The sequence below is a fragment of the Pseudorca crassidens genome, chromosome 14 (genome assembly GCF_039906515.1).
Source record: "Pseudorca crassidens isolate mPseCra1 chromosome 14, mPseCra1.hap1, whole genome shotgun sequence".
NCBI lineage: Eukaryota > Metazoa > Chordata > Mammalia > Artiodactyla > Delphinidae > Pseudorca > Pseudorca crassidens.
The window spans coordinates 26,221,133-26,233,844 of NC_090309.1; the positions used below are offsets into that span (position 1 = coordinate 26,221,133).

At 50.9% G+C, this 12,712-nt stretch overlaps 1 protein-coding gene across 4 annotated transcripts in view; it reads left to right on the forward strand.

The window, feature by feature from the left end:
• Positions 1-12,712, forward strand: part of SLC4A5 (solute carrier family 4 member 5) — a 122,101-nt gene that overhangs the window by 77,410 nt on the left and 31,979 nt on the right. For all 4 annotated transcript variants that reach the window (XM_067704639.1, XM_067704641.1, XM_067704640.1 and 1 more), the window contains 8 exons: positions 1,203-1,258; positions 4,561-4,718; positions 5,152-5,239; positions 6,203-6,357; positions 6,722-6,907; positions 8,571-8,745; positions 10,591-10,724; positions 11,409-11,680. In XM_067704639.1, the coding sequence (XP_067560740.1) occupies positions 1,203-1,258; positions 4,561-4,718; positions 5,152-5,239; positions 6,203-6,357; positions 6,722-6,907; positions 8,571-8,745; positions 10,591-10,724; positions 11,409-11,680 (1,224 nt within the window). The remainder of the gene's footprint in view (positions 1-1,202; positions 1,259-4,560; positions 4,719-5,151; positions 5,240-6,202; positions 6,358-6,721; positions 6,908-8,570; positions 8,746-10,590; positions 10,725-11,408; positions 11,681-12,712) is intronic.

The window sequence follows — 12,712 nt, forward strand, 5'->3', positions numbered from 1 at the left end:
CCCCAGCCTGTATTCTGAGGGTAATGGGGACTCCTGAGAAGTTTTATGCAGGAACGTATCATGGTCAGATTTTTATTTGAGAAATAAACTAGGAGGGGCTGAACTATTGGGAGCAAGAGACGGGGACCGTGTTCGGGCAGTGAGAGCAAGAACAGAGAGAAGGACCCCGCTGGGCTTCAGCGACTGGTGGGAAGTGGGAAATAAGGAAGAGGGAGGCGTCAAGGCTGGCTCCTGGTCTGCTCTGATTGCCGGTGGACAAGGGGGAGGAAGCACTGGCTGTGTGGGGTCTATGCGGGGAGACATTTGATGGAAGACAACGAGTTTCGTTTCAGGTGTGTTGAGTTTGAGTTGCCAGGTCAGGCTGCTCAGAGGAATCTGGAGCTCAGGACAGATCTGGACTGGAGACCCAACCTGGGCATCCCCAGCACAAATGTGGATGGGGATGAAACAGGAGGGGATGGGACTGACCGAGGAGGACGGGCGTGAGGCCTCTGGAGGGTTTGAGTGCAAAGCAAGGCCCTGAGGAGAGCCCAGCAAGAGAGAATCCTGGATGGAAATAAGAGAGGGGAGCCGAGGGAACGCAGAGTCTGGAAGTGCGGGGACACCACAGACCACAGAAAGCCTGAGAGGGCTCACTGGATGTGGCTGCTGGTGGGAAATGAGAGCTGAACTTCTGCCTTAATGGAGGAAGGAGCTGTTCGAATAGCTCACCACCACTGTTCTCGCCATGGGGAGCCCCACCTTCCTTCCCTCTGCTGGCCCAAATCCCCAGCCATCTTTAAAGACTCGCATGGGTCATGGAGGACAGAGGTGAAACTGCTCTTTTCTCTCCAACAAGACCCAAGCTTAGTGACACCTGGCTCGTTACCCAATAGTGTGTCTGTCCCTCCCCACCTCAGGGCCTGGCACAGAGCAGCATCTTAGTCTCTGCCCAAGAAGGCAGGGCGGAGGGCTGGGACCAGGGCGTAGCACACTGAGGAGTGAGAAGGACGCAGTAGAACCTGGGGCCCAGCAATTCTTTTAAGAAAGCTGCCATTGAAAAGAAGAAAAGAGAGAGAATGCTTGCTGAAAGGGGCTGCAGGATTAGGGGAGGGGGGTTCGCTTTGGTTGTGAAGATGGGAAAAGCCTGTGTAGAGACCAAGAGAAAAGGGCCTGCGAGAACCTGTCTTCCCCTGATGGACCTTCTTTTCCTTTTCTCCTAGGTCACGCCCAGAGCAGAAGCATGAATGATATTTCTCTCACCCCAAATACAGACCAGGTAGTAAAGCCCCTGCACCTGGCTGCCGTGGAGGGCCAGGGCAGGAAGAAGTCTTTGGTTTCAGGGGTAGGGAGCCCCTACAGGCAAAACTCTACTCCCGTGAAAAAGTGGGAGTCCCCAGGAAGGATGCGGGTGGGGCTCTGAGTTGCCTTGGTGACCCAGCCCAGTCCAACACTTGGGTGCCGGCTCTGTGCCAGGCCCTGGAAGGAGTAGGGGACAGAGAAGTGTGATCAGATGAGATGCCAGCTATCCCTGACCTTGGGGTTTATTGGAGAGGGAAGACCACCACACAGAATTTCACCTCCTCCATGACACGCAAACACTTTTAAGGATGAAGTGGGGGCTTGGGCTGGTAGAGAAAAGCAGTGGGGCCTCCCTGTGGGGACAATAATGATAGTGAATCAATTGGACTGCCCAACAGTGTATCTTCTCCTTGGCTAGTGCCGGATAAAGTCAGTTCTTGTCTCCCACCAGCTTGTCTGAAACCTCCTTGATGAGATCAGAATCCCGCAAACAAGTTGAGTCCAAGTTCTAAGTCCACAGCCCAGGACCTCCATGACTGTGCCCCCGAGGGAAGCCCAGAGGAGGCTTCCCTCAATTCCAAACATTCACATCTCAGGGGCGGAAGGTGCCAAGGTCTCCTTGCCTGTGCCCCCAGGAGTGGGAAGGAAGGTGATGAGGGAAACCTGAACTTTGGCACCTACTCCTCAGGAGCTTGGGTGACCTCCAGGCCTCCAAGGCAGTCCCAAGTTTGGTGGAAGGCAAAACAAGAGTATTCCCTCATGTCAGTGTCTCCGGGGCCCTTTGGTGGCCAAAATAATAAAATAACAATAATAACGGCATCAACCAACATCTGAGGTCCACACATTGCATGCGCTACATTGTGCAGTGCGTTTTCTGTGCATCACGAAGGTACCATATCATCTCCACTCTACAGATGAGAACGTAAAAGCAGTTAAATAACGGGCCTAAGTTCATGCAGCTGAAAGGTGGCACACCCATCATTTGATCCACTCAGTGTGACTCTAGAGCCCTTAATTTGGGAGTGACTTAGGAACGAGTATTCTGGAATCTTATTTAGAGAAGAACCCCACTTTACTGTAGTCATGCGCACAGACAGTGGAGCCGTTATAAGGAAGCGCTGCCTAGTAAAAGGTTTTCACAACCTATTTTTCATTACCTATGTGGTAAGAAGAATACGATCTGCTACTTTCCCCCGGCAATGCTGCCTTTGATTTAGGGGTTGGAACCCAACACCGGGCACCAGCGTCTGACTCTCCTAACTGGTTGTGTGATGCTGCTTCTCAGTATCTGCAGCAGCACTGGCCGTTCTTTAGGTGCAACTTTCTTCACCACTCCACATTGGCCCTGAGTTCCAGTGAGCTCCCGGTGAGCAGAGTATGGATTCAAACAGCGTCGCTGTGTGCAGTGACTCAGCAGAGCTGGACCAGGGTCCCCTGGGTTCAGGCAGTGGGGTCAGCAGGACCCTGGTTAGACAAGCCCGTGGCCAGACCATCACCAAGCCAGGGTGGCCAGAACACCAGCATGGCCCGTTTCTGGGATGCCACAACTCTGGCCTCCTTACTGGGGTGACAGACTACAAGGGAGGACCAAGGCCCTGTTTTAACTCCTCTCTGCTCATGGTTTTGAGCGTGTTGCGTGGGCCACTCCAGAGCATTGCTGTTTTCAAAACCTTGTTCTCCAGGGCACTCCTGCCACCCACCTGCTCCCTGCCTGATGCCCAGGGACATGGAGTTGGCAGGGAGACAGTGGCTGCCCTGGCACACCCAGAACTCCACCTTGAAGAACCTGCTTATGGACCCGCTAACTGCTCCTGGGACAAAGGGACTTTCTGAGTTGTGGGGATTCTGGCTTTCCCATCAACTCGTGCTTTTGCTTATTCTCACTGCGTTAGGGTCCTTGGGGCTGTTGCCCAGGGGGTGGTGGAGAGTTTTGTGTTTTTTAAGGGATTTAAAAGATTATAAGGGTGCAGCCCTTGCTCACAAGCCTTTTCTAGTGCTGGTAGGTCCCCCGCCCAGTATGTATCTCGTCCCCCACGAGTCAAATCAGGAAATGGCTGTGGGCCCAAAGGGGCAAGACCTGTTGGCCATGCCCATGCCCATAACTGACCCCTCTCCAGGGACAGAAGGAAACTATCTTCACGGAGCTTGTGAGAAACAAACATTTCTGTGCCCACAAGAGAGACTCCCATCAAGGGGGAATAGGTAGCAAAATTGTGGCGTCCGCAGAATCTCTCTGTACCACTTGCCTCCACCTCCTGGGCCCTTTCTTCCTTTGTTGGCCACTGTGGACTCCCACCAGCCCGGTCCTCCCCAAACACTCCTTCCCCACCTCTATCTATGAAACTATCTCTGTCTCTTGCCTATCCCCTTGCTGCCCAGAGGGAAAGTGATCTGAAAAACTAATGTACCCTAAGATGTTAAAGACTAAGAAGAGTGCGTATGTGACCACCCCTGGGCACTTTCATCATAAGAGAGGGCTCCGGAGGAGTTGGCATCTTATCCATAGGATGATAGTCATGACCGCAGAGAGTGGGGCTGATTTGGGGCAGAGGGCTTGTCTCCAGCACCTCTCACATTGGACCCCACTCACTATTCCTATTTGACCTTCCTGCCCTGACTAGACACCAGCCAGAGGGACTGGATAGAGGGTACTTCGATAGTCTCAGTTGGAAAGGCTCAGAAGCCATGAGTTTCCTGGGAGGTCCTCTAGGGGTGACTTGGGGGCACAGAAGCCTCTCACAGGTTTGGACCCCCAGGTCCACGGGTTCCTGTCAGCCAGGAAGCTGGTGGTAAAGAAAAAACAAAGTGTGTCCACTCTGGCCATCAGGATGGTCTCATTCCTCCCACGGCCATCCAGGGTAAAGGCAGAGAGGGAGGGCTGGGTAGCTGGAGTGTAAGGGCCGAGACTCCCATCTGCTTGAGCTGCTGCTGGGGGAAGAGACCTGATGTCCAGTAAGCCCTGACTTTCTATTCTGACCCCTCAACTCACACTTCAGTAGAACAAGGTTTTCACCCATCAAGGAACATCTTAGGGGGTCAAGTCATTGCCTGTTCCTCCCCATCTACGAAAGGCTGAATTGGTCCCTGGGGTTAACCAACTTTGAGTCTCCTCATCTGCAGATTGTGGGAGAGTGTCGGCTTATTTCCTTCAGTCTCTTGAGAAACGCTGGGAGAATTTTGTAAGGTTAGGGCTCCACAGTAGTCTGAACGGGCTGAGTGAGAGCCGAAACCCCTGCACGTGAGTATCCATGGGTATCTCGTGTCCCCCTCACTGACCAGCGGAAAAACAAATTCATGAAGAAGATCCCCAAGGATTCAGAAGCCTCCAATGTGCTCGTGGGCGAGGTGGACTTCCTGGACCAGCCATTCATTGCCTTCGTGCGTCTCATCCAGTCAGCCATGCTGGGAGGAGTGACCGAGGTGCCTGTCCCCACCAGGTGAGAGCCATTGAAATCTGCCCACCATACCCACCCTCGGGTGGCCAGCTGTCCATGCAGTCAGCTAGTAGTGCAGTTGGAGACACCCCTAAATCGAAGAAGGAAAAGTAGGGAACTGTATGGTGATGGCAATCTGACTCAGGAAGAATTTGAGAGAATTTATTTAAAATAATCATAAACAAGAAGTAGCCAGCAGCTGGGAGAGGCACTGCTGGGTGAGCTCTGGGATGCCAGGGCGTGGCAAAGATGCTTAGGTGGGAGTGAAGAGGAATGTCTCTCCAAAGCAAATACGGGATTCAGAGGAGGGAAGGGACACGTTTCTGCCCAGTTAAAAAATTAAGAATGGATACTATTTAGGGCCAAAACATCCTTCTCTCCACCTGCTTTTACTTTTCCTTCTCACTTTCCCCCTCCTCCTCCATCTTCTTTGCAGATTTCTGTTCATACTGCTGGGACCTTCTGGGAGAGCAAAATCCTACAATGAAATTGGCCGTGCCATTGCAACCCTCATGGTAGACGACGTAAGTGCCACGAGAAGCATGTACTCCTGAACGTCATGGCTGCTGCGTCCAACACTGTGCCTTCATTCATTCACTTATCCAACAAGTCATGTTTGAGCACCTATTGTATGCCAGACCCTGTGCAGGGTGTGAGGATTACGAGAATGAGGGAATAGTCACTGCCCTTTAGGAGCACCAATCAAGTGGGAGAGATAGACCTACAGTCCTAGAGGGAACCATGTGCTAACCGCCCAGGCAGTCAACGGGCCCTTCACACACGAGGGGGCTTTAAAGCTAGGGATGAGCCCCAGCCTAGGAGGCAGGCGTTCCAGGCAAAGGGCCACGGTTCGGAGAGGGAGGGGCTGGATGGAAGTGGTTTGATATAGGCTCAGCGTAAGAGCTTCAAGAGCAGGAGGTAACACCAGAGAGAGGAGCCATATACTATACGGAGCCTGTAGGCAGAGCTGAGAGTTGACACTATGTGACAGGGAGCCTAGAGGAGTTTAAACACGAGCACAACCCAATCAGATCTGGAAAGTCAGAAAGAACCCTCTGGAGACAGTGTGGAACGATGCAGCCTGACCCTCCAAAGATGAAGGGCTGGGATGTTAAAACAGATTTGAAATACCTGAGCTTCTCCGACTGGGCTCTGCGCGGGTTTTCTGAGGAGCTCGCTCTGTGGGAAACTGAGAGCAGAAAGGTTAAGTAAGTAACTCAACCCAGGTCGGACAACTGGAATACAGAGACCTGGCTTTCAGGTCCGGGAAGAGCCGCCTTGCTGCATGTCCCACTGTCCCCACTGTGCTATGTTTCAACTGCCCCGTTGTTCCCATCTCAGAAACTGAGAACAAATTGGCAGCTGGAGTAATGGCTCAAAGTGACTTTCTTTGAAAGTGTATGTGGTTGTGCCCCCGGGAGGTGGATGAGATGATGACCGCAGCAAGAGAGCGGCCCTTTCTCTTCCTCTGCCTCTTTCCCTGCCAGCTCTTCAGCGACGTGGCCTACAAGGCCAGGAATCGGGAGGATCTGATCGCGGGAATTGATGAGTTTCTAGACGAGGTCATCGTGCTCCCCCCTGGAGAGTGGGACCCAAATATCCGAATTGAGCCACCCAAGAAGGTGACTTCTGCTGACAAGAGGTGTGTATGAATGGGGGGGTGGCAAGCGGGGAGCCGGGTCAGAGGGAGCTTTCAGTCTGTCCGTTTCTTTTTTTGGATTTGAAAGAAAGATGTCAGCGTACATGGGTTTATACTTTTTTTTTTTCAGTCTCACTTTATTTCTCTGAAAAAAAAAATCAGAAGCAAATATGCTGAATGTGACCATCTGTAAAACCTGGGTGATCTGTGTGTGGGTGTTGCTAGATCATTCTCTGCATTTCTGTCTGTATTTTAAGCTATTTGATGATGTTAGAAAGGTAAAGGAGTTGTGAGGACAGTCCTGGAGGTGCTGATCTCTTCCTAGGATTGGGAGCCCCACTGTCCCCTGTCACCCTTCTCCTTCCAGGAAATCCGTGTTCTCCCTGACTGAGCTAGGTCAGATGAACGGCTCTGTGACGGGAAGCGGCGGAGGGGCTGGAGGCGGCGGTGCTGCAGGCGGTGGCGGCAGTGGGGCCGGCGGAGGGAGCAGTGGGGATGATGGAGAGATGCCAACTGTGCACGAGATCGGGGAAGAGCTCATCTGGACAGGAAGGTGCCCACTCCAGGCCTGACAGCGACACCAGTTGTCTTAGATTTCTCTTCTCCCCACCCACCATTTAGGAACCTTCTCCACCTCTGTCAGCAGCACCCACTCCTGGCCTTGGGATCTGGCCAACGCACGCTTTTCCTCCCCAGCCCTCAAAGCCCCTCCTGGATCTGGCAGGAAAGGGGAAGCTAGGGGAGGAACCCAAACTTTTCTCAGGACACCCTTTGTTACCTGTATTAGTTTCCTAGGGCTGCGGAAAAAAAGTATCACAGTCTGGGTGGTTTAAACAATAGAAATGTATTCTCTCACAGTTCTAGAGTCTAGAATTTCCCAATCAAGGTGTCAGCAGGGCCATCTCCCTCTGAGATTCTGGGTGGAACCCTTCCTTGCCTCTCTGTAGCTTCTGGTGGTAGCCGGCAGTCCTTGGTGTTCCTGGGCTTGCAGCTGCCCCATTCCCATCTCTGTCTGTGTCCTCAGATGGTGTTCTTCCTGGGTTTCTGTCTTCGTATAGTATAGCATTTTCCTCTTCTTACGAGGACACCAGTCATATTGGATTAGGGCCCACCCTAATGAATTCATCTTAACTTGATTACATGTACAAAATAAGGTCACAGTTACAGGTTAGAATTTTGATATATCTTTTTTGGGGACATAATTCAACCCATAAGAATACCTTTTGAATTTTTTTAACCTTTTGTTACCTAGTCAAGAAACTTGTTTTAAAAGAAAACAATAGAAAATTTTCCTGGCTTTCATTTCTTTGCCAGCTCTTAGAATAACTTGGGTAGATCTGAATTTAGGAAAGGACACAGCCCTGCAAAGCTATGTGTAAATCATAACTTTGAGAACGAGTCATGTTTTTTATGCCCTTGGCTCTCTGCCCGCCAGTGGTTCCCAACTTTACCTACTCCCCACTCCCATCCTCACCCAGGGGACACTTGGCAATGTTCAGAGACATTTTTGTTTGTCCCAGCTGGAGGGGAGATGCTACTGGTATCTGGCAGATAGAGACCAGGGACACTGCTCAACATCCTCCCGTGCACAGGACCGCCCTCCCCCAAACAAAGAATTATCCAGTCCAAAGTGTCAACAGTACCAAGGTTGAGAAAACCTGCTCTGTGCTAAGCACTGTGTTAGGAGCTATGGAGACTAGCGTCCCCAGTAAACATTCTCCCTAAACCTAAAATTCCCCACTTGTTTGTTCCACAAAGCAAGGAAACCAGTTATAAGGTTCGGAATCTGCCCTTGATGAACCTGTTATAAACCAGGATCTCTCCATCTCCTAGAGCTGGACACACCTATGTTTACCAAGCACAGGCACCCTGCGGATGATCAGGGACGTGAGGAGGATAGCCGTCTATGGTCCCCAGGAGTTCCATTCCCTGTGAAATGTTAGGTCTACCCCAATACATATTCCCATAAGGCCTTCTCTCTCCCACCCAGGCTGTCTGTGACCACCCTTCCCAGGGGAGATGGTGCCAACCACAAACTCAGTCTAATGACAGAATTCTTCCCTGGTCTTAAATGTTCTGGTGGAAAGATCCCTTTCCCCATCCACCCCTAGTCAAGTTCCCCTCCTCACTGCAGACTCTGCAGGCTCCTGTAAAGAGCCCTGCCCCTGCACTGGTGTCTGTGGTGAGAAAGCAGTATCTGGGCCTGTCTTGAGCAGGTTCTTCGGTGGCCTGCGTCTGGATGTCAAGAGGAAGCTGCCCTGGTTCCCAAGTGACTTCTACGATGGCTTCCACATTCAGTCCATCTCTGCCATCCTATTCATCTACCTCGGCTGCATTACCAACGCAATCACCTTTGGTGGGCTTCTGGGGGATGCCACTGACAACTATCAGGTGTGTGTGAGCTGGGGACATGCATGCAAACCTCAGAAAAATCTGCTGCCACCAGGTAGTGGTAAGGAGCTTATTCCCATAATCCCAAAACCAAGGTTTGGGTTTGACCTACCATCCAGGTTCAGACCATCACTTTTTGTAATCCTTTACCCTTGAGAAAAATAATAACAAGCTGGCATAATTAAAAGGTCTAAAGCTAAATCATATTACTAAAGACCAAATTTAAAGATTATGTAAATAGAACAAATGTTTAAGGGGAAATCATCTGCTTTGTTAGTTGATACTTTTCCTACTGATGCTTTAACGAATTTAATGAGCACAATTAATTGAGTTGCTAATTGTGACCTTCTTCCCATACTTTTTAAAAAAACTAACCTTAAATTCTTAGCTTGAAGTTAAGACATTTTTAGAAATGTCTACCATGACAACAACACAGGTATACCTGGGGAAAACAGTTCAGCAGAGACACTAGCCTGAGACCCAGACAAGGGTCTTCTCCATTGGGGGCCTTTGGGATAGTATCACTGGAAAGCTCGGAGCACCAAGGTGAAGACCCACTTTCCCAGATAAATTAAGATGAGTGCCTATCTCCAGCCCACACCACTCTCCTGAGCGGCAGGTTCAGTATCCGGCTGCCTCCTGGGCATGTCCATATAGCTGCCCTTTGGGATCCCCCAACTCACAGGGCCGACATTGCATCCATTACCTTTCCTCCAGGCCTGCTGCTCCCCCCAGCCAATGAGCGACACCATGGTTGACCCAGATATTCACACATCATCCTTGACTCATAAATCCCAGCTTCCCCCAGTAGCCCTCATGACATGGTCCTAGTTGCCTCTCAAGCCTCATCTCCCAGTATTCCCTTTCTCAGATTCCTGTCCTCCTCACTCATCTGCATTCTGTTTTCCATCAATCCTGATCATCTTTCAGTTCTTCAAAGACGTGCTCCCTTTCAGCTCCAGCCTTTGTGCATACTGTTGCCCTTCCCGGCACACTCTTTCTCATCCACTTACCCTATTCTCCTGGTCAATTCTCTGCTCATTTTTTGGTTCTCAGCTTCCGTGTATCTACCTCTTGGGAGGCTTTCCTGACCAACCCTTCACTCTTACTGTATGCTCCTACCTTATCCAGCCTTATCATATTTCTTGGCAGTGGTTCTTAACAAGAGACGATTTTGACCCCTTGGAGACATTGGGTCGCATCTAGAGACAGTTTGGGTTTTTATAACTGGGAGGTGAGGTGCTACTGAGATGCTAATAAACAACCTACCATGCACAGGATAGCCCCCTACAACAAAGGATTATCTAGCCTGAAATGTCAGTAGTGCTGAGGTTAAGAAACTCTGCTGTATGGAAATCGCCTAGTTTCTTGTGTGTATCCCCCACTAGAATGAAGATGCATTATCTTGTTTGTTCCTGGGTCCTCCATGTCTAGCACAACGCCTGATACATAGTAGGCCCTTAATAGATTTTTGAATGAATGAATGAATGAATGGTCTGACCTCTAAAAGCACCTGCTAGATCTCTGAATTAATAAATGATTGGGTGGATGAATGGACTGTCCTCTGGGAGTAGAATGGGCACAGGAACAAGCACGACCATTGGCAGCCCTGTTTTCTAGGCCCTAGGGTGACAAAAGGAAGTCACATGGGACCTAGAATTAGAGAGCGATGCTTGGCAATTATGTGAGGTTGTGGAGTCAGAGATGGGGAGCAGAATTTGAGGAGGAGAGGACCTAGGATAAAGGACGAGCATTGTGGCCCTTGCTGAGATAACTGGGGTCTAACCTGTCAGAGAGGCCCCTTTCTCACACCTCTACTGAGCCTAACACTCCTCCTGCCCCCAGGGAGTGATGGAGAGTTTCCTGGGCACTGCCATGGCTGGCTCCTTGTTCTGCCTCTTCTCGGGACAGCCTCTCATCATCCTCAGCAGCACAGGGCCCATCCTCATCTTCGAGAAGCTCCTCTTCGACTTCAGCAAGTAGGTGCCCTTGGTGGCCCCCAGTGCCTGCTCTCACACTTGGGACAGTATGCCAAGGTTGGAGTAGGGGAAGAGCCCCAAGGGGGAGGTGAGGTGAGAAGGTACCAAAGCTGTCTTTACCTGTAGGAGGCACTGCCAGGTGGTCCCTCCTGACTCCCTCCGATATCTGCCTTTAAGCCACCTTAGTGCTTATTAGCACAGCCCATGGGGAGAAATCCAGGCAAGACAAGAGGAGAGAATTCACACTGCTCTGCTCATGAGCAATTATGACTTGAAAGTCAATGCAGTGAGTGTATAAAAAGTTTCAAGCTGGAGGTCAGAAGGCTATACCCTGACTCATGCAGCTCTGGGCTCAGTTGCCTCACCTACAACATTTCTAAGGTCTGCTCCAGCTGTGTCATTCTGAAATTTCCCTGTTTTTCATTCACTCTGGTGTTTGTTACCAAATGTGTAAGAACCGAAGTGTGCGAGCACCTTTCTGCCATCCCATGGGAGCCTTTCCCAGAATTCTCAAAGACCAGACAACCCCACCCGGGAACTGTCCCCATCCCCAATCCTCTTGTACTTCCTAGGAGGGCATCTGTGCCACAGGAGGGGCAGATGAGGCACCCAGGGTGGGTCTGGGGAGCCGAGCACAGCCAAGAGCCTTGGGCTGGAGGCCCTTCGATTCCCTCTGCTTTCCAGAGGCAATGGCCTGGACTACATGGAGTTCCGCCTCTGGATTGGCCTACACTCAGCTGTCCAGTGCCTTATCCTGGTGGCCACAGATGCCAGCTTTATCATCAAGTATATCACCCGCTTCACTGAGGAGGGCTTCTCCACCCTCATCAGTTTCATCTTCATCTATGATGCCATTAAGAAGATGATTGGTGCCTTCAAGTACTACCCCATCAACATGAACTTCAAGCCTGACTCTATCACCATCTACAAATGCGAGTGCGTCGCCCCTGACACAGGTGACCGGTAAACCCAGAGGTGCCCTAGGCCCCCACCCACTCCCCACTCCCCTCTAACACCCACTCCCCCTCTGCCTCTCCCCTCCACCCCGTTGTCTACTCAAAGGCAGGAGCAAGAGCCTGCTTGGGAGGGGCTGTTCATCCAAGGACTTTCTGTCCCAAAGGAGCAAATACAGGGTCTTAAACCAGTTTTTGGAAGGAAATCAAGGGGACAGGAACTCTAATGAGGATCACAATACCAGAGCCCAGGGTCGTAGTCAGGAGGAAGCAGTGATAGCGATACCCCAGGAAGGGAAGAAGGCATGCTTGGCCTCAGTGTGGAGTAATGTGGAGGCCACACCAGTCAGAAATGCTACTCGGGCCAGAGGCCTGCTCTAGGCCAGAGGTAGACCTGATGGAGCCTGAAGTCCCTCCCAGCTCCATGAGCACATGACGCCATGAGTTCTCCCTGACACATCACTGCCAGTGTGTTCACACCAGAGGGATGAACATCCCTACAGATGGGGACATGTCCAGGGTGGAGGACTAGTCAGGGTGGAGGAGGACCTGGCAACTATGTCATTAAAGAATGGTTCGAGAACCTGGGGTTATCCAGGCTTTTAGATAACCTGGGGTTATCCAGGCTTTATCCAAGCAACTATGTCATTAAAGAATGGTTCGAGAACCTGGGGTTATCCAGGCATTAAAGAATGGTTTGAGAACCTGGGGTTATCCAGGCTTTTAGAGAGGTATGAGAGAAAGTCTGTCATGACACAGAGGGGCCAGATTCACCCTGTGTAACTATAAGATGAAGAATGAGGGCTGAAGAACAAAATCTCCAGGAGCCAAGTGCTGGCTGAATTCAAGGTATATCTTAACAGTGGTGGAAGCCACCACACTGAGAGGTATTGGCCCCCTCGGGTGGTAGCAAGCTTCTTGGACACTACCTGGATATCCATCTGCCAGAGGTATCGTAAAAAGGATCCCTATGCTGGGTGGGAGGCTGAATCAACCAAATGGTCAACTCATTCCTGTGAAGTCCCTTTCTGACCA